Here is a 21,420-nt window from a genome sequence, read left to right as displayed (position 1 = left end):
CCTCTGGGACAGATGGTGTAGTGCAGCAATGATGGTATAGCGCTCCACAGGCAGGATTGTTGTCCCAGGGCAGTGAAGATGTGGAGACACTTAGATGGTGTAGTGTTTGGCGCAGGGGATGTAGCAGTGCCAGGCGGACGGGGGCAGGAAGGAATGGAGGACACCAGGGCATGTAGTTCCAAAGCTTTACTCACAGTCTGTAGTGCCCGCTTCTGTGCCGTGTCCTCCGTGTCAGGGACTCAGTCAACCTCCAGGCAAGATGGAATGCTCCCTTCCACACCCCGCCAACTTATGTGCCTTTTCTGAACGTCACCTCTATAGCGCCTTTAAGTGTGAAGATCTCCTAGTATTGAGTTACACTGGAGTTCCTCCTGACAGATGTTCCCAAGAACTCTACTTGTACGGCAGACAGCTGTAGCCTGATTCGGGGACTCTCTACTCCTGAGTCCCGGCTCTCTATCCGTGTTCCTGTTGTGCCCCCAATTCATAGATGGGAGTAGTGCATTTACAGCCCACTACTCCACCGGTGTCTGCTGCAGAACCGTTAGTGTCCATACAACCTCGGGGACCGGGCCCCGGCCTTGCGCCTAGAACTTCTAGGCAGGGTTCTTCCTCTGACCCACGTCCTCTGTGTTCCCTTTTACTCCTACGTTCCGTACTTGTCTTTTCCTTCTATGGAAGCTCAGGCTTTGGTTCAATGTCTTTCTCCTTCTTTCCTTTGCTGTGCCAGCTGGCTCAGATCACTGAGGCAGCTGCAGCACTCCTTCCTCCATCCCTCCTCCAGGGATCCCCACTCTTCTCCGAGTGGCTTCCTCTCTCAGACTCCCCCGTCTGACTGAACCTCCTTCAGACTGACCTCAATCCTGGAACTGTCCCGCTCTTTTATATGTCTTCTAAACTCCACCCTCCTCCCAGCACGTCTAGTGTTCTAAGCAGGGAACCACCAAAGGTGCTCCGCTTCTTTCTAAGCAAGGAGCCGCAATATGGTTTTGCTGAACTACTCTATTGTGTGGGGTGCGAGTGTTGGAGCGTGGTCAGGAGCCTCCAACTTACCTGGATGGTTTGGGCACCACACCTTAGGAGGAGGTGCAGTACCTCTGTGGCGACTGAGCCTCGGGGGCGCCACAAATCTCCCCCAAACAGTATAATCTGTTTTATTTTCAGATAATTCAGATAACCCATAATGGCAAATAATTTAAATACAGATCCAAGAAAATGGATTTTAAAAGAGTGTTGGAAATCACAAAATGCTGAAACAGTTAGAGCAAATTGGGTTGAAACATTCGGTTCAAGCCCCAAAGAGACAAACCATTTACCGCATTCGTGACAAATTCGATGCCACTGGCTCAATCCTTAATGCTCCAAAAACTGGTCGACCCAAAACAGCCTGTACAGAAAATAATAAACAATTTGTTGCTGAAACATTTGTTCAGAGTCCAAAAAGTCCACCAGAAGAGTCTCTTTAGAATTGGGAATTTCACAAGCTTCCATCATGCGAATCCTGAAATCTGTTGGGTGGAAAGCTTATCGTCCACGTCTAATTCATGGTTTATTGGAGGATGATCCAGACAGGCGGCTGCAATTTAGTGAGATTGTGCTTAACGAAACTGAAGAAAATCTAGTAATTTTAGATAACATTATGTGGAGTGATGAAGCTTTTTTCAAATTATCTGGCCATATTAACAGACATAATTGTATTTACTGGTATAATGAGAACATGCATTTAACATTAGAGCAACAACTAAATGAGCCTGGTGTCAATGTTTGGGGTGATATTTCAAGTTTTGGTGTTTTTAGACCATTTTTTTTATGGAAGTCACAGGAGATAAGTATCTCGAAATTCTAATGAATCAAGTTGTTCCCCAGTTACAGCAGCAGCCTAATTCAAATGACCTTTATTTCCAACAAGATGGGGGCCCTTCCACATTATTCAAGTGTAGTCCGCGAGTATCTTGATGAAACATTTCCTAATAAATGGATTGGCCGAAGAGGCCCACTTGATTGGCCGGCATGTTCACCAGACTTGACCCCAATGGATTTTTTCTTTTGAGGAGTACTCAAGGACAAAATTCAAAGTCGAAATCCAAAAAGTGTCAGTGATTTGAAAAATTACATAAGAGATGCATTTCAAGAAATTAATACCCAAAAAGACTTCTGCAAAAATGTTTGTCGAAGTGTAAGAGGCAGACTTCAAAGCTGTGCAAATTGTGATGGAAAACAGTTTGAGCACCTGCGTTGATAAAATTTAAGGGCTTTTGTATTATTATGAATAAAATTTAATTGTCAATGTTATGCTTGTGTTAGTAAATATAATTTTATATATACATCAAAATAAATGTTATTATTTTCTGTCCACCTAGTTTTGGACCACTCTGTATATATACACTGTGTTCCAAATTATTAAGCAAATGATATTTTTCTCTGATTTTCCTAAATAGTTGGTACAAATGACAGTCAATCTAATAAAAGTCATCAATCGCTAGAGTATACATCAAATTTTATTGAAGAAACCTCTCAATGATAACAGTATAATCTCCAAAATGAATAAAAACTCAAATTGCACTGTTCCAAATTATTAGGCACATTAGAATTTCTAAACATTTGATATGTTATAAAGAACTGAAAATGCTCATTTGTGGAATTTGCAGCATTAGGAGGTCACATTCACTGAACAAAAAAACTATTTAACTTCAAAACAATCCTAACAGGCCAAGTTATATGTTAACATAGGAACCCTTCTTTGATATCACCTTCATAATTCTTGCATCCATTGAAATTGTGAGTTTTGGGAGAGTTTCTGCTTGTATTTCTTTGCATGAAGTCAGAATAGCCCCCCAGAGCTGCTGTCTTGATGTGAGCTGCCTCCCACCCTCATAGATCTTTTGCTTGATGATACTCCAAAGGTTCTCCATAGGGTTGAGGTCAGGGGAAGATGATGGCCACACCATGAGTTTATCTCCTTTTATGCCCATAGCAGTCAATGACTCAGAGGTATTCTTTGCAGCATGAGATGGTGCATTGTCATGCATGAAGATGATTTTGTTCCTGAAGGCATGTTTCTACTTTTTTTACCATGGAAGACAGCTGTCAGTCAGAAACTCTATATACTTTGCAGAGGTAATTTTCACACCTTCAGGAACCTTAAAGAGCCCTACCAGCTGTTTCCCCATGATTCCGGCCCAAAACATGACTCCTTCACCCCCTTGCTGACGTCGCAGCCTTGTTGGGACATAGTGGCCATCCACCAACCATCCACTACTCCATCCATCTGGACCATTCAGGGTTGCTCGACACTCATCAGTAAACAAGACTGTTTGAAAATTAGTCTTCATGCATGTCTGGGCCCACTGCAACCATTTCTGCTTGTGAACACTGTTTAGGGGTGGCCAAATAGTAGGTTTATGCACCACAGCAAGTCTTTGAAGGATCCTACACCTAGAGGCTCGAGGGACTCCAGAGGCACCAGCAGCTTTAAATATCTGTTTGCTGGTTTGTAATGGCTTTTTAGCAGCCACTCTCTTAATCCGATGAACTTGCCTGGCAGAAACCTTCCTCATTCTGCCTTTATCAGCACAACATGTCTGTGCTCAGAATCAACCACAAATCTCTTAACAGTACGATGATCACGTTTAAGTTTTTGGGAAATATCTAATGTTTTCATCTCTTGACCAAGGCATTGCACTATTTGATGCTTTTCAGCAGCAGAGAGCTCCTTTTTCTTTCCTAAATTCCTTGAAACTTGTGCCCTGCTTAATAATGTGGAACATCATTCTTAAGTAGTTTTCCTTTAATTGAGCTCATCTTGTAAACTAATTATCACAGGCTTTTGAGATTGATTTCAGCGATCCAAAGAGCCCTGATACACAATACAATCTATGAGTTTATTTGAAAAACAAAAAATTACATCTTTAGGACACTTAAATCCAATTTGCATAATAATTTGGAACACAGTGTACACAGGTGCTTCTCATATCATTGGAATATCATCAGAAAGTTAATTTATTTCAGTTCTTCAATACAAAAAGTGAAACTCATTATATAGTCATTACAGAGTGATCTTTTTCACGTGTTTTTTCTGTTAATGTTGATAATTATGGCTTACAGCCAATGAAAACCCAAAGGTCATTATCTCAGTAAATTAGAATAATTTATAACACCAGCTTGAAAAATGATTTTAAAATCCAAAATGTTGGCCTACTGTAATGTATGTTCAATACATGCACTCATTACTTGTTCGGGGCTCCTTTTTTCATCAATTGAGGTGTTATGGAAGCCCAGGTTGATTTGATTGCAGCTTTCAGCTCATCTGCATTGCTGGGTCTGGTGTCTCTCATCTTTCTCTTGACAATACCCCATAGATTCTTTATGGGGTTAAGGTCAAGCGAGTTTGTTGGCCAATCAAGTACAGTGATACTGTTGTTTTTACACCAGGTATTGGTACTTTTGGAAGTGTGGACAGGTGCCAAGGCATGCTGGAGAATCAAATTTCCGTCACTAAAAAGTTGTTGGCAGAGGGAAGCATGAAGTGCTCTAAAATGTCATGGTACATGGCTGCGCTGACTTTGGTCTTGATAAAACACAGTGGACCTACACCAGCAGATGACATAGCTCCCCAAACCATCACTCATTGTGGAAACTTCACAATAGACCTCAAGCAGCTTGAATTGTGTGCCTCTCCACTCTTCCTCCAGACTCCGTGACCTTGATTTCCAAGTGAAATGCAAAATTTACTTTCATCTGAAAACAACACCTTGGACCACTGAGCATCAGTCCGGTTCCTTTTCTCCTTTGCCCAGGTAAGACGCTTCTGGGGTTGTCTATTGGTCCATGAGTGGCTTGACACATGAAATGTGACACTTGTAGCCCATGTCCTGGATACGTCTGTGTGTGGTGGCTCTTGAAGCAATGACTCCAGCAGCAGTCCACTCCTTGTGAATCTCCCCTCAATTTTTTGAATGGCATTTTCTTTACAATCCTTTCAAGGCTTGCGGTTATTCCGGTTGCTTGTACACCTTTTTCTACCACACTTTTTCCTTCCACTCAACTCTCCATCAATGTGCTTGGATACAGCACTCTGTGAACAGCCAGCTTCTTTAGCAATGACCTTTTGTGGCTTACCCTCCTTGTGGAGTGTCAGACTGCCTTCTGGACATCTGTTAAGTCAGCAGTCTTCCCCATGATTGTGGAGCGTACAGAAACAGACTAAGGGACCTTTTTGAACACTTAGGAAGCCTTTACAGGTGTTTTTTGTTAATTATTATTTTCTGAGATAATTGGCTGTTTGTCATAATCCTCAACATTAACAGAAATAAACACTTGAAATACATCACTCTGTTTGTAATAACTCTGAGTTTCACTTTTTGTATTGAAGAACTGAAATAAATTAACATTTGATGATATTCTAATTTTTGTGCTATTCACCTGTTTATATATTTACAGTGGCATATAAAAGTTTGGGCGCCTGGATAAAATTAGTGTTATTGTGAATAGTTATGGCTTGTTTTCTGTCCTCACTAGGAAAGGCCATGTGATGAAACTTCCCAGTTTTCTAAAAACCCAGCCCCTTCTACACTTGTTTCAAAAACAGCAGCCATGTGTCCTTCTAAGCAGCTGCCTAGCACTCTGAAAATGCTATAAGAAGATAGAGAAGCATTTTCCAGTTTCCCTATATTCATTTCCAAATGTAGTTACAGTTGTGGCCAAAAGTATTGACACCCCTGCAATTTTGTAAGATAATACTCAGTTTCTTCCTGAAAATGATTGCAAACACAAATTCTTTGGTATTATTATCTTCATTTAATTTGTCTTAAATGGAAAAACACAAAAAGAATTGTCCTAAAGCCAAATTGGATATAATTCCACACCAAACATAAAAAAGAGGGTGGACAAAAGTATTGGCACTGTTCGAAAAATCATGTGATGCTTCTCTAATTTGTGTAATTAACAGCCCCTGTAACTTACCTGTGGCACCTAACAGGTGTTGGCAATAACTAAATCACACTTGCAGCCAGTTGACATGGATTAAAGTTGACTCAACCTCTGTCCTGTGTCCTTGTGTGTACCACATTGAGCATGGAGAAAAGAAAGAAGACCAAAGAACTGTCTGAGGACTTGAGAAACCAAATTGTGAGGAAGCATGAGCAATCTCAAGGCTACAAGTCCATCTCCAAAGACCTGAATGTTCCTGTGTCTTCCGTGCGCAGTGTCACATCAAGAAGTTTAAAGCCCATGGCACTGTGGCTAACCTCCCTAGATGTGGACGGAAAAGAAAAATTGACAAGAGATTTCAACGCAAGATTGTGCGGATGTTGGATAAAGAACCTCGACTAACATCCAAACAAGTTCATGCTGCCCTGCAGTCCGAGGGTACAACAGTGTCAACCCGTACTATCCGTCTGCGTCTGAATGAAAAGGGACTGTATGGTAGGAGACCCAGGAAGACCCCACTTCTTACCCCGAGACATAAAAAAGCCAGGTTGGAGTTTGCCAAAACTTACCTGAAAAAGCCTAAAACCTTTTGGAAGAATGTTCTCTGGTCAGATGAGACAAAAGTAGAGCTTTTTGGGCAAAGGCATCAACATAGAGTTTACAGGAGAAAAAAAGAGGCATTCAAAGAAAAAAACACGGTCCTTACAGTCAAACATGGCAGAGGTTCCCTGATGTTTTGGGGTTGCTTTGCTGCCTCTGGCACTGGACTGCTTGACCGTGTGCATGGTATTATGAGGTCTGAAGACTACCAACAAATTTTGCAGCATAATGTAGGGCCCAGTGTGAGAAAGCTGGGGTCTCCCTCAGAGGTCATGGGTCTTCCAGCAGGACAATGACCCAAAACACACTTCAAAAAGAACTAGAAAATGGTTTGAGAGAAAGCACTGGAGACTTCTAAGGTGGCCAGCAATGAGTCCAGACCTGAATCCCATAGAACACCTGTGGAGAGATCTAAAAATGGCGGTTTGGAGAAGGCACCCTTCAAATATCAGGGACCTGGAGCAGTTTGCCAAAGAAGAATGGTCTAAAATTCCAGCAGAGCATTGTAAGAAACTCATTGATGGTTACTGGAAGCGGTTGGTCGCAGTTATTTTGGCTAAAGGTTGTGTAACCAAGTATTAGGCTGAGGGTGCCAATACTTTTGTCTGGCCCATTTTTGGAGTTTTGTGTGAAATGATCAATGTTTTGCTTTTTGCTTCATTATCTTTTGTGTTTTTTCATTTAAGACAAATTAAATGAAGATAACAATACCAAAGAATTTGTGTTTGCAATCATTTTCAGGAAGAAACTGAGTATTATCTGACAAAATTTCAGGGGTGTCAATACTTTTGGCCACAACTGTAAGAAATGGCAGTTAACAGGAACAACAGGGGTCAAAATTAGGTCTGCAACACAAAGTAAAATTTCACTGAGATCTGCTCGTACGATTTCTAGAGAGGCAAATCAGAACTCCTGCTTGACAGCAAAAGACCTTCAGAATGATTTAGTGGACACTGGAGTTGTGGTACATTGTTCTTCTCTTCAGAGACACCTGCACAAATATGGTCTTCATAGAAGAGTCATCAGAAGAAAACTCACCATAAAATTCAGCTTCAGAGTTATGCAAAAGAATGTGTAAACAAGTCCAATGCATTTTGGAAACAAGTCTTGTGGACTGATGATGTTAAAATAGAACTCCTTTGCCAAAATGATGAAAGGTATGTGTGTAGAAAAAAAGTGTACAAAATTTCAGCAAAAGAACATCTCACCAATCTTTAAGCATGGCAGAGGATCACTCATGCTTTGGGTTTGTGTTGCAGCCAGTGGCATGGGGAACATTTCACTGGTGGAGGAAAGAGTGGATTCAATGATATTTCATCAAATTCTTGATACAAACATAACACAGTTTGTAAAAAAAAAAAAAAAAAAAAAGGTGAAGTTCAAAAGAGGAAGACTTCTACATATGAATAATGATCCTAAGCATACTTCAAAATCCACAACAGACTACCTCAAAAGGCGCAAGCTGAAGGTTTTACAATGGCCCTCACACGCCCCTGATCTGAACATCATTGAAAATCTGTGGCTAGACCTCAAAATAGCAGTGCATGCAGAATGCAAACGAAGAAGTGTGGAAGTGGGCGGAGCTTCAGGGAGGAAGTAGGCAGCCCTCCGCAGAGCCCCGGTACACTACTGTGAACCTAGCCTAACTCCCACACCCTAAAATCTAGTCAATAAATTATATGTTCACTAAAACATGTTATTAAAAATACCACTCATCCTACAAATAATAAGTCCTCCTATAGCTGTTATGACAGAGAAAGAAAAAAAAAAAAACTTTGGCTGTTTTAATGTGAGGATAAAAAAATACTTGGTCAATGATCAAACAGAACGTGATTAAGGGGTTGCTTATTAAAAAAGATAATGCATTCGTTTTAGTGATTCAGTAAAATTGCCATTTATTTGACTTGAGGTTCACTGTCATGGAAAGGAAGATACATAGACTTATTTGTGCTAAGTGTAAGTTTTGTTGTTTTTCACATTAGATGATGGTTTTTGCAAAACATTGAACTATATGGTTATGTCTTGTCTGCATTGTTAAAAGTTAAAAAAAAAATGTTATTTTTCCATTAGGAAATAATTTTGTGTTGCCATGAATTTAGCATTTTTGATACAAATTTAAAAATTGTTATTTTAACAGACACTTTCGAAAATGTCTCCAACATCTTTAAAAGTAACATTCAGACAACTGAAAAACGGATCTTCCTTCACACTGCAAGAGGTGCTAACCATGGAATACAGACTAAGCCAGGCATGCATGGTAAGAAAATTTTGAACAAAAATTATTATATTTTGGATTTCACTCCACATTCAAGATAAGGCAAATGAATCTAAGTGGACTTTACTAGGTCACTTCAAAACTTGTAACCTTTGGTTAAGTTAAGGTAAGAGCAATATATTGTAATGGAAAGTTAATTTGCTAACCCACCAGCTACCACCAGCTAGCCTCTCTACTACAATGGCAGTGAACCAAATTGGTTCTTAACTTGTGTAAAGAAGTGATTTGGAATTTGCACTTTACTCTGCCTCTACTTGCTTTTTTTTTGGCAGAACTTCTGTATATCTGTTTCATTTGTCTTAACCATTTCACGGAGGGTAAATCATATGATAAACTCACCGGAGTCATCTGGCTATTTTGTGTTCTCTGCTTTACTCCTAACCCTTCCCACTAATGAAAATCTGTCAGCAGAGTTTTTTTTTTTTTTTTACATCTGAGTGCAACAAGAATTAGGCTTTCTCCACTACTGTTTGCTGGAGTACATAACAGGAGGCTGGTGATGAGGGGTGAAGGAATGACTTGAGCAGAAAGCAGATGGCAATGTTTTAATTGTTAGTTTGCTAATACTTTACTGTGTAAGCTCTATGGTTTGTATGGGTCAATACACTCTTAATCCCCTACTTTGTGATGATAAGATAACAGTTGCTGTATGTCCCAAGTGAAAACGTTAATTCTCTCACAATGTCTGAGTGCTGATGAATCTGTTAAATGCCCAAATACAACCCAGCAAAAATACAACACAGTTTGGCAAACAGATTGAGACAAGGAATCTTCCTTCCATAGGTCCTCATATCCAGTATACATGAATCTCAAGATAAGAAAATACAGTTAGCAGCTCAGGGCTTAGGCTGGAGTCACACATAGCGACTCACCAGCGATCCTGACAACAATATCAATGTGTCAGGATCGCTGGTGAATCGCTATGTGATCGCTGGTGAGCTGTCAAACAGACAGCTTCACCAGCGATCAGCGACGCCGAGCGCCCGGCGTCACTGTGCACGTTAGTAACCAGCGCGCTGATGCAGGGAGCTGGTAACTAACGTACACATCGGGTATCTAAGGGACGCACGTCCCTCGGATACCTGATGTGTACGTTAGTTACCAACAGATCGCTGGTCTCCCGCCTGTCACACGCAGCGATGCGTGCTGGCCAGCGGGAGCCCAGCGACCAAAAAAAAAGTCCTGGCCTTTCCTGCAGCGATCAGCGATACCGGCAGGGGGGCCTGTCGCTGATCACTGTCACTGATCACTGTCACACACAGCGATCTCGCTGGTGAGATCGCTGTTGTGTCACAAAAATTGTGACTCAGCAGCGATCTCGCTAGCGAGATCGCTATGTGTGACGGGGCCTTTACACATATAGTGGCTGAATAATGACAATTACCAGCCAAGGTAGTTTAACCCCTTCTTGACATTTGAAGTATTTATATGTCATAGGAAGGACTTCCCAATAAATGCAGTATATATATCATAGCAATCATGCAACCATCGTGATTAATAGCGCCATGATCGCATGATTGTCTCTGTTGTTTTTAACCGCAGAGAACATGGCTGCAGCGTCCCGGGGGGTGGCAAGGCCCCTACCCTCCATAACTACTCTGCTGAACAGCCATTTGCAGCATTTTTCAGTGTTTAAGGCAATCAGAAAGCCTGAAACACTGACGTCCAGCCTAAGATCGGTCCTGTGAGAGCACCAATCATAGGCTGGAGCCTAGCAACCACGGCGTCACTAGGGCCAGCTCCCGATTAGTGCAATAGACAATGACATTGTTCGCACCAATCATAATGCAAAGACGCAGTGTGACCTGGCAATGACTGCCCTTTACTTCCTCATTTGTGGTGCCACAGAAGCCTGTGCCATCACTGTGATTGCTGCTGCTTCTATTGATCCATCTAAACAAAAAGAAAACAAAAAAAAAAAACAAAGAGTTCCTGATCTCTCCCTGATCCTTACCTGATCTTTGCTAGTTCTCCCTAATCCCCCTTCCCTCCCCTTTTTTTGTCAGTCTACTACCCCTCCCCCTTCTGCTACCCAGCGCTGTTCAGTACTCGATCGCTCATTTTTTTACATTTTTTTCTTTTTTGTGCATCCTGCAGCCACCAAGCGCTGATCATTGATTCAAATATTAATAATGATTTTATTTCTATAGCGCTAACATATTCCGCAGTACTTTACAATTTAGAGGGGACTTGTACAAACAATAGACATTACAGCATAACAATACACATAGATCAAAACAGATATCAAGAGGAATGAAGGCTCTGCTTGCAAGCTTTCAATCTATGAGGAAAAGGGGAGACATTGAAGGTAAAGTGCCGGCAAAAAAAATCTTTACACTTGCGCAGCAAAAAAAAACTTTACATATAAAATCCACATCATAATTTCACTTTTTAAAAGTGTACACAATGGGGGAGATAATAAAAAACTGTCTAATATTAAAGCTGGCTTTGTTGCAAATATCAACCAATCAACGCTCAGTTTTCACTTCTCTGGTAAAGCGAAAGCTGCACTCTGATTGGTTGTTATGTGCAGCTCAGCCAGTTTTGCTATTAGGCAGTCTTTTATTATCTCCCTCAGTTTTTTATTATCTCCCACAATGGGTCGAAAGAAGCTTAAAATGGAAGAGAAATCCCGTGCCTTGACTCTGCTCGAGAAGGGGGATTCGGTGATTGCTGTAGCTAGAGATCTGGGAGTGTCAAGAGAAGCAATTTATCAACTGAAGCGGTCGGCGGCATCATTGCCTCCTGGGATGGTACCGCAGAGGATGTCAGGCTCTAGCGCACCTAAGAAGACTTTACCAAGGACTGATAAGCTTCTGAAGCGTGAAGTGATGTCACATCCTTCTATAACTGCTGTTGAACTAAAAAACAAGTACCCTATGCTCCTCCAGAACATCGCAACTAGGACAATTCGTCACCGCCTGCAGAAGGACCTGGGTCTACCAAGTTGCCGTGCCGCAAAGAAGCCCCTGCTCACAGCAGCAATGAAGAAGAAAAGGCTTGCCTTTTGTAAGAAATATCAAGATTGGACATCTGAAGAGTGGAAGAAAGTGATGTTTAGTGATGAGAGCACTTTCAGGCTGGTCAGGGGAGGCTCAAAGGTTGTGCGTCGTCCGAGTACCGTGTCTCGGTATGACCCAAAATATGCAGTTAAGACTGTTAAACACCCTGACAGTGTGATGGTGTGGGGTGCATTCAGTGGAAGCATGGGCAGGGCAGGTTTGTACTTCCTTCCCAAGAATGTAACTATGAAAGCAAGCAATTATATTACCGTTTTGGAAGAACACAAGCTTACTTTTTGGGTCATACATCAGTGTGATTACTTTATGCATGATAGAGCCCCTGTCCACAAAGCAAAGGCCATGAGAAAGTTTCTCAGTGACCATAACATTAACATTTTAGAGTGGCCAGGTAATTCCCCTGACCTTAACCCCATAGAAAATGCCTGGAATTTAATGAAAAACAAGGTTCAAGAGACACGACCCAGCAACATAAACAATCTAAAGGAGGTGCTGAAGACACTGTGGGTAAACATGGTCTCCACATACTTAGCCAGCCTTGCTGAATCCATGCCTAAACGACTGCAGATAGTGATAAAATGTAAGCGTGACATGACAAAATACTAATTGTAATAAAATATCCACAATAAAACACTTGAATCCACTTGAATATTAAGATTTTGTGGTTTCATTGAAATTGTAAAGATTTTTTTGCCAGCACTGTAGATGGTAACAATTGCTTTCACTGTTCAGACTAGCCAAAGTGTAAGAATTGGGTGTTCATGTAATGCTGCATGAACCGGTTATCAGCTTAAGTATGTAACAATACAGACACAGAGAGCTATTAAATGCATAAAGCATGTGAGAACATGATGCAAGGAACCTGGTTATGGTAAAAGATTTTGAATGGGCAACACAGGGATAGTTAGGTTAAAGCGTTGTGATGGTACCCAAGTCTGAATCAGGGTATGTGCACACGGTGCAGTTCTGCAGCAGATTTGGCCCTGCAGAACTGCAAGTGATGTACAGTACCAAGGCTATGTAAAACAAAAAACGCTGTGCACATGCTGCAGATTTTTCCGCGCAGATTTAAAACTGCAGCATGTCACTTCTTTTGTGCAGTTCTGCAGCAGTTTTTCATCTGCTCCATTATAGAAATCTGCAGGTGAAAACTGCAGGGGAAATCCACACAAAAACTTGAACTAAATCTGCACTAAAACTGCACTAAAACTGCAGGTAAAACACAGGTCATTTTACCTGCAGATTTAGCAAAATCTGCGCGGAAAATTCCACAGCAGAATCCGCACCGTGTGCACATAGCCTAAATGCATTTTTAGTGCATGCTTAAAACTGTGGGGATTGGGGATTAATCGTATTAACCTGGGTAGTGCATTCCAAAGAATTGGCGCAGCATGTGAAAAGTCTTGGAGACGGGAGTGGGAGGTTCTGATTATTGAGGATGTTAACCTAAATTCATTAGCAGAACGGAGGACATGGGTAGGATAATAGACTGAGACGTACGGTGGTGCTGAGCCATGGAGTGTTTTGTGGGTGAGGGTAATAAATTTGTACTGGATTCTGGAGTGGATGGGTAACCAGTGTAATGACTGGCACAAGGTAGAGGCATCGGTCTAACGATTGGTGAGGAATATGATCCTGGCTGCAGCATTCAAGACAGATTAGAGAGGGGAAAGTTTGGTAAGAGGGAGACCGATTAGTAGAGAGTTACAATAGTCCAGACGAGAATGAAGACTAGAAACAGTAAGAGTTTTTGCAGAGTCGAAAGTAAGAAAGGGTTGAATTCTAGAAATGTTTTTGAGCTGCAGATAACAAGAGCGAGCCAAAGATCTGATGTGGGGGTGAATGAAAGCTCGGAATCAAGTATGACCCCAAGACAGCGGACATGTTGCTGGGGAGTAATGGTGAAACCACACACAGAAAAGGCAATGTTGGGCATTGGTACATTAGTAGAGGGAGGAAACACAAGGAGTTCAGTTTTTGACAGGTTCAGTTTCAGATAGAGGGAGGACATGATGATAGAGACAGTGGTAAGATAATCACCAGTGTTTTCTTAAAAGGCAGGCGTGATATCAGGAGAAGAAGTATATAATTGAGTGTCATCAGCATAGTGTTGACACTGAAAACCAAATCTACTGATTTATTGACCAGTAGGGGCAGTATACAAGGAGAAGAGAAGGGGGCCTAGAACCGATTCTTGAGGAACCCCAACAGAAAGGGGGAAGATGAGAGGAGGAGGAGCAAGCAAAAGATACAGTGAAGGAGCAGTCAGAGAGATAGGAGTAGAACCAGGAGAGAATGGTGTCCTTGAGGCCAATGGATCGGAGCATAGTGAGGAGGAGCTGATGATCAAATGCTGCAGAGAGATCCAAGAGAATTAGCATGGAGTAGTGACCATTAGATTTAGCTTTTAGTAGTTTTTAGTAGATCATTAGAGACTTTAGTGAGGAAAGTTTCAGTAGAGTGTAAAGAGCGGAAACCGGATTGTAGAGGGTCGAGAAGAGAGTTATCTGAGAGATAGCGGATAAGATAGGAGAGGACCAGGCGTTCCAGGAGTTTAGAGATGAAGGGAAGATTAGAGACAGGTCTATAGTTAGCGGCACAGTTTTGGTCGAGGGATGGTTTTTTAAGTAATGGATGTATGATGGCATGCTTAAATGAGGAGGGAAAGATACCAGAAGACAGAGGTTGAGTATTTTTGTCAGGTGAGCGGTGACAGCAGGGGAAAGGGACTGGAGATGTGACGGAATGGGGTCACTGGTGCAAGTGGTCGGGCGAGAATATGCAAGGAGCCTGATTACTTCTTATTCTGTGACTGGTTCAAAGTCAGAGAGTGAGGTAAATGCAGTGGGAGATGGAGGACAATGGTATGTAAGGTAGCGGTAGCACCGTACGCAGTGAGGAGGCAGTGACCCACAAAATTCAAACACAAAAGTCTCTTTAAAGTGTTTCAGTCCAATCCACACAAGTGCATATAATTAGTATCCATTTCACCATTGGCATAATATATATTATACGGCAACATTCATTTTACAGACACTAAACACGCCAGTCTTCCTCTGACTAGTTCCCGTGGGGTGTCTATGTGCCGTATCCAAGGCTCTATTCACACAGCATTACATGTTGCAGGCACTACACACGCTAGTCCTCTTCTGACTAGTTCCTGTGGGTGTCTTGCACCGCTGCATCACAGTCTCTTTACTCACACAAATGTACACAGTCCAGGATATCCTCAGGATCACAGCCAGGCACCATATCCACCTGTTTTGCAATCGTTACACACGCCAGTCTTCTTTTGGGCACAGGACATCCACCTCCGGTTCAGCTCCGGGCACAGGACTGTCCACATCCGAGACCAGTCACCGTGGACTACTTGCATCTCTGTGTACACTGCGGATTGCCAGGCCTCACTCTGGCTCTGACACAGCTGAGACTCACTAAGCACTCACTCAGACCTTACTCAGACCTCTCTAACCCTTTCCTGCAGGGCTTTTATCACAGAAACCTGTGGCTTTCAGCCACATGGAAAACCTGGATCCAGAATGGAACAGACTGCAACACTATCATACTGCAATCTGTTTAAAACACAACATCCAGAGCTGGTTTTCCCTACCTCTGTCTTGGACACTAACATGTCCAAGACTAACACTTACTTTTGTTATCAGTCTGCATTGCAGTTACAGCTACGCCCGTGACTGCCATGCACACCTGTGGCCTTCTTTCACCTCTGTGCATATCGTGAGGAGACTACACAGCGACCCCTACCTGTGACATTGGTCACTACTTCACCAATGCAATCCTAGCTACTCCTTCAACCGCAATGACTCAATACGCCTCCGTGCGTATCCTGGGGAGAACACAAAGCACCTCGTAGCTGTAACAGGGGTCACTGCCTTATGTATCCCCCTCCCCTGTTCAAACCTGTGGGGTTGAACACCTGACAACACACATGGGCGCAAGATAGGGCATCCGCATTCCCCTGTGACATCCCCGCCCGACACTAACTAAGAAACCAAAGTAGGGACAGGAACCATCGATCGGCGCATGCATCCCTCCCCTTTGCGTTTCTCCTCCATACTTCATTACGGGACCACCCACCTTGCCGTTCTCCGTTGCAGGTACCACGCTCACTTTCATGTTTATACACACGCCAGTCTTCTTTTGGGCACAGGACATCCACCTCCGGTTCACCTCCGGGCACAGGATTGTCCACATCCGAGACCAGTCACCATTGATTATTTACATCTCTGTGTACACTGCGGATTGCCAGGCCTCACTCTGGCCCTGGCACAACTGAGACTCACTAAGCACTCACTCAGACCTTATTCAGACTTCACTAACCCTTTCCTACAGGTCTTTTATCACAGAAACCTGTGGCTTTCAGCCACATGGAAAATCTGGATCCGGAATGGAACATACTGCAACACTATCATACTGCAATCTGTTTCCAACCCAACATCCAGAGCAGGTTTCCCTACCTCTGTCTTGGACACTGACACTAACATGTCCAAGACTAACACTTACTTCATACTCTTCCGTGCATATCCTGGGGAGACTGAACAGTGACCCCTACCTATGACATCGGTCACTGCTTCACCGTTTTAATCCAAGCTACGCCTGTGATCGCAATGCATTCCCATAGCCTCAATACGCCTCCGTGCGTATCCTGGGGAGTACACACAGCGCCCCCTAGCTGTAACAGGGTTCACTGCTTCCCAGGTATGAGGAGATTGGGAGATAATTTCCTGTCGATATGGTCAATTTTTTCTTTGAAATAATTCGCCATATCATCAGTGCGGAGATCCGTGGTTGGTGCCTGCACTCTTGGGTTGAGTTGGGAATGAAAAGTGTCAAAGAGACGTTTCAGGTTATTGGATATTGAGGTGATGAGGGTGTTGAAATAGGTTTGTTTGGAGGGGTGAAGGGCAGTGTTGTATGTTTTAAGCATAAACTTATAAAGGATGAAATCTTCGGGTAGATTGGATTTTCTCCACAGACATTCGGCGCACCTGGAGCACTGCTGCAGGAAACGTATTTGCAGCGTATGCCACGGTTGTCGCTATCTGTGCCATATTGTTCTATGTATAGGAGGTGCAGTTTCATCCAGGGCTCTTTGCAGTATTTTGCTGTAATGCTTCACTGCAGAATCAGGACATGAGAGGGAGGAGATAGGGGCCCATGAGGACTGCAAGTGCTTCATAAGTTTCTGGGTGTTAATGGCCTGTATGTTTCTATAAGTGTAGAAAGTAGGGGTGACCTAAGCGGGATGGCAGTTCTTGATACAGAATGAAAGAAGGTCGTGGTCAGAGAGCGGGAGAGGGGAGTTTGTAAAATCATCCACTGAGTAAAGCTGGGAGAAAACCAAGTCAAGGGAGTTTCCGTCTTCATGCATAGGAGACTTAGTAAGCTGTGAAAGGCCGAAAGAGGAGGTTAGAGATGAAAAGGTGAGTAGCAGATGGAGAGAGGGGAAGAGCAATGGGGATGTTGAAATCACCTATGATGAGGGTGGGGATGTCACAGGAGAGAAAGTGTGGAAGCCAGGAACTTATGGGAGGGGCCCGGAGGGCGATACACTACCGCCACTCGCATGGAGAAGGGGATGTAGAGTCTGACAGCATGGACCTCAAAAGAAGGGAAGACAAGTGAGGGTACTTGAGGGATAAACTGAAAGGTACATTTGGGTGATAGTACCAACGCCTCCACCGATCACTGATCAATGTCCGTGCTCTCTGGTTTTCAGAACTTTATTTGTCCCTGTCCATTTACCCACCTTGTTGAACCACCTCCGTGAGCGCATCTTACAGCCGCCGAGTGTTGATCAGTGACGCAAATCCACACCTGTGCTCGCTGTTTTCCACAACTTTTTTTTTTAACTAAATATTCACCTTTTCACTCCTTTGCACCACTCCGTGTGTGCCTCCTACAGCCGCTAAGCTGTTGATCAGACATACACCACTGATTAGCACCCGTGCTCATTTTTGGCAATGACTTTTTTTCCCCCTCTCTATTTTTATGCCATTTTTGCACCACATCCGTGCATGTATCCTATAGGCATTGAGCGCTGATCGGTGACTAACATCACTGACAGGCCTCCGGTTGTTTTGGTTTTTTTTTGGGGTGAAAAAATAATCAAGTAAAAAATCATTTAGATTAGTTGATAGGATTACATTTATTAGGAACAGTAAAAATACACCCTATAAACTCGTGTATAAGCTGAATTTTTCAGCACATTTTTTGTGCTGAAAACGCCCCCTTGGCTTACACTCCCTGACAGAAGTTATGTCGCTTATCAATGTTATGTAAATAAAAGCTTATAACCTGACATTAAATTCATCCATTGGTTGTATAAATTATTCTTTTGAAAGCTGAAACCCTCCGAAATGTGGTTTAGGTTAAGAAAATAATTTGACATCAATGCAGAAATATTGATCGCTTAATGGACACAGAATGGTCAGATTTTGGCAAGACAAAAGTTTTGTTGCCTGGTTATATAATGCACCCAATCCTAGTTTACATCCTCACCTGTGCTCAGTAAATGATTGGTTAATTAGTGGGTGTGTATAAAAAGAAACCCAGCACCCCAGACCTTCACTTGAGCTGCAACTTGAGCATAGGTAGCATCAGTAGTAAAAAGTTGGTCACACTTGTCAAGCACTATGCTTGACAAGTGTGACCAACCTGTCAATCACCTTTCCAAGCGATGCTACAAATCGCTTGGAAAGCGCAAGCATTCTGCAAGCTAAAAACGCACAACTTTTGGGTTCCATTTTTTGCTGTTACCCTTGTGAAAAATCAAAAAAATTGGGTGTAAATTAAACTTTTAGGCTGGTTTCACATTTGCGCTTTTGTGCGCAGCGCATCGTGCGCACCAGTGCACCTATATTTAACATGATGTGCGCATGGTCTTGCGCATACTTGCGCTTTCGTGCGCATGCGTTTTTTTGTCTTTCGCGCCAGGCGCGTCAGACGCAACATGTTGCATTTTTGGTTCCGCCCTGTCTCGTTAAAACAACGCATGCGCACGGAATGCGCACGGAATGCGCAAAAACACCACATTGGAGCCTATGGGAGCGCAATACTTGCGCATGGTCTTGCGCACGCTTGCGTTTTTATGCGCATGTGTTTTTAAAATAAACATGACTGAAATGTGGTCTAGACAGTAAAAAAAAAAATTAAACCAAGGTGATAAAATGGTGTGGGCACTGGGATTCCACAATACTTTAAGGATTGCTCACGAGTGGACACACAGCACAAGCTGCACCAATGTAAGTATGAAAAACCTAATGTCTGGCTGAAATTTCAATACATTTCATGTACATGTACTTATGTCTCTTTTTTTTTTTATTGCAGCATGTCTTCATCTGGTGAGGAATATGTCCCCGGGACAGGGCAAGAGGCAGAAGAAGTGAGTACTATGCTTCCGTATGGATTGGAAAAAATAAACACATGTGATTAATTTTTTTGGTTTAATTTTCAGACCTCATCCTCCATCACGCCACCACCACCGAAGGAACGGCAGGAGCAGCAAGGCCAAGTGCGGGCGGGAAGACGTGATGTAAGTACAGACGGACTGTTTTTTTTTGTTTTACTTATTTTCTAGTCTGGTTTATTTTTTTTATTTTTTTTTTTGGTATTTTTTAATTTTTTTTAAAAAAATTTTCATGGTTGTTTTTTTCGATGTTTGTTGCTTTTTTTGCATTTATTTTCATTTAAAACAAATAATTTTTTCATGGCTTGTTTATCAATATCTAAAGCTCAAAGTGTGTATGTGTGTGTGTGTGTGTGTGTGTGTGTGTGTGTGTATGTTTGTTTGTTTGGGTATATGGGCACGGGACTATGGGATGGCGGATATGTATGATGGTATATGGGCACGGGACTATGGGATGGAGGATATGTATGACGGGTATATGGGCACAGGACTATGGGATGGCGAATATGTATGATGGGTATATGGGCACAGGACTATGGGATGGCGAATATGTATGATGGGTATATGGGCACAGGCATATGGGATGGCGAATATGTATGATGGGTATATGGGCACAGGACTATGGGATGGAGGATATGTATGATGGAATATGGGCACGGGACTATGGGATGGAGGATAATTATAATTTTCTATAACTAACCACAGTTAGTTACTATGCCCGGGCAGCGCCGGGCTCTTCAGCTAGTTTTCGAGATTTTTTATTTTAAAATCTTTCAAAGATTAATGTTTGTCTTTCTTTTCTAGGCTCCACAGCGGGAGGAGGACCTCGCCCTGGACAACGACGAGCTCATCCGTCTAGTCCAGGAGCGAGTCCCGTTGTGGGACACCCGTCACCAACTGCACTCGGACAACGTGGTGATCCGGCGGCTCTGGAACGAGGTGGCCGCATCGCTGATGGATGGCTGGGACAACGCCACTCCCCGGGTCCGCAAGGATTTTCGTAAGTATTTAAATGCAGTGTGATGCAGCAGTGATCTTGGCCGGGATCACCCAACTGTGTGTGATGCTATTAACTCCATGGAGTTTCTATCATCACACACAGTTGGATGATCACAGCCTCCAGTGCATAGTCTTACTTTTTTTCTTTTTTTTTTTTTCCACCACAGTGAACAAAGTCAGAACCCGTTGGCGCTCGATGAAGGACCGCTTCAACAGGGATATCCGTCAGGAGAATAAGGTTCGCAGTGGTGCTGCTGCGGCAAGGACCGGCACGAAGTACAGATACCATCGTGCCTTGGCATTTTTAAGACCGGTCCTTGCCTCCCGAACGTAAGTATTTTCTAGTTGTATTGTGTTTTATTCTGTGCTTTTCTATTCCACAGGAGTTGGCGATTGTTAATTTATGGTAGTAATTTCTTTCTTTTCTTTTCACAGCACCTGGAGCAGCACCCTGCAACCTGGGCCCGAAGCGGTCCTTCATCAAGCTGCCCCGGACCCCTCCCAGCCATCCATCAGCGAGGAAGCACCTTGCAGGTCTGCACCACAGTCATCTGGAGACCAGGAAGCTGGTCGCTCAGGTGTTCCCCTGTCCCAGGTCTCTGCCACTGGTTTTGCGGGCACTTCCCGCCAGCAGCGGCAGAGGACCTTGGACAGGCCTCTCATGCCCGAGTTCGTTGAATTGAGCTCGGTCTTTCAGAGTAGCCTCAAGGCACTCTCCGATAGACTTGAGAGTGGTTTCCTCCTTTTGGACCAACGCTACAAGTCTATCGAGGGTCGCCTTGAGCGCCTGGAAGTCGACCTCGCCAGACCAGCGCATCATTTTTATACCCAAATAGCTCGGGACACGGCGGAACACCTTACCCCTGACCTCCAGTTGACTGTCATGCAGGCCTGCAACAATGCTTTTATGCAGGCTATGCAGCAGAGTAGGATTATGCAGCAGTCAGCGGTGGCATTTCCACCGGTGCCACCCCTGACTCGTTTTACAGCATTACCTACTTCTGCTGCATATCACTGCACAGCCACCACACTTCCAAGCCTCGCCGGACACCAATATACCGCCCCAAGTCCGAGTGCAGTTGGACACTTACCCGCCAACACCATGCCAAGCGCTGCTCCTGCCTGGCCCACCACTGCTGCCGCCACCACCACTGGATGGCCCGTCGTCACCA

The 21,420-nt window shown here is 43.3% G+C and overlaps 2 protein-coding genes across 10 annotated transcripts in view; both read left to right on the top strand.

Moving 5' to 3' along the window:
• The window catches only part of HIBCH (3-hydroxyisobutyryl-CoA hydrolase), a 536,626-nt gene that overhangs the window by 450,175 nt on the left and 65,031 nt on the right, over positions 1 to 21,420 (top strand). For 7 of the 9 annotated variants that reach the window (XM_073558177.1, XM_073558173.1, XM_073558174.1 and 4 more), the window contains one exon: positions 8,666 to 8,785. In XM_073558177.1, the coding sequence (XP_073414278.1) occupies positions 8,666 to 8,785 (120 nt within the window). Of the gene's footprint in view, positions 1 to 8,665; positions 8,786 to 19,170; positions 19,376 to 21,420 lie in introns of those variants that run through there. The other 2 variants (XM_073558176.1, XM_073558175.1) reach the window with 2 other exon arrangements.
• The window catches only part of LOC141067765 (uncharacterized), a 1,713-nt gene continuing 554 nt past the window's right edge, over positions 20,262 to 21,420 (top strand). The window contains exons 1-2 of the mRNA XM_073558232.1: positions 20,262 to 20,578; positions 20,684 to 21,420. The exon at positions 20,684 to 21,420 is cut by the window's right edge and continues 554 nt beyond it. Of these exons, the coding sequence (XP_073414333.1) occupies positions 20,262 to 20,578; positions 20,684 to 21,420 (1,054 nt within the window). The remainder of the gene's footprint in view (positions 20,579 to 20,683) is intronic.

The sequence above is a fragment of the Dendrobates tinctorius genome, unplaced genomic scaffold (genome assembly GCF_039654945.1).
Source record: "Dendrobates tinctorius isolate UK_male_01 unplaced genomic scaffold, ASM3965494v1 ptg000254l, whole genome shotgun sequence".
NCBI lineage: Eukaryota > Metazoa > Chordata > Amphibia > Anura > Dendrobatidae > Dendrobates > Dendrobates tinctorius.
This window is presented reverse-complemented; position numbering and strand designations above follow the sequence as displayed.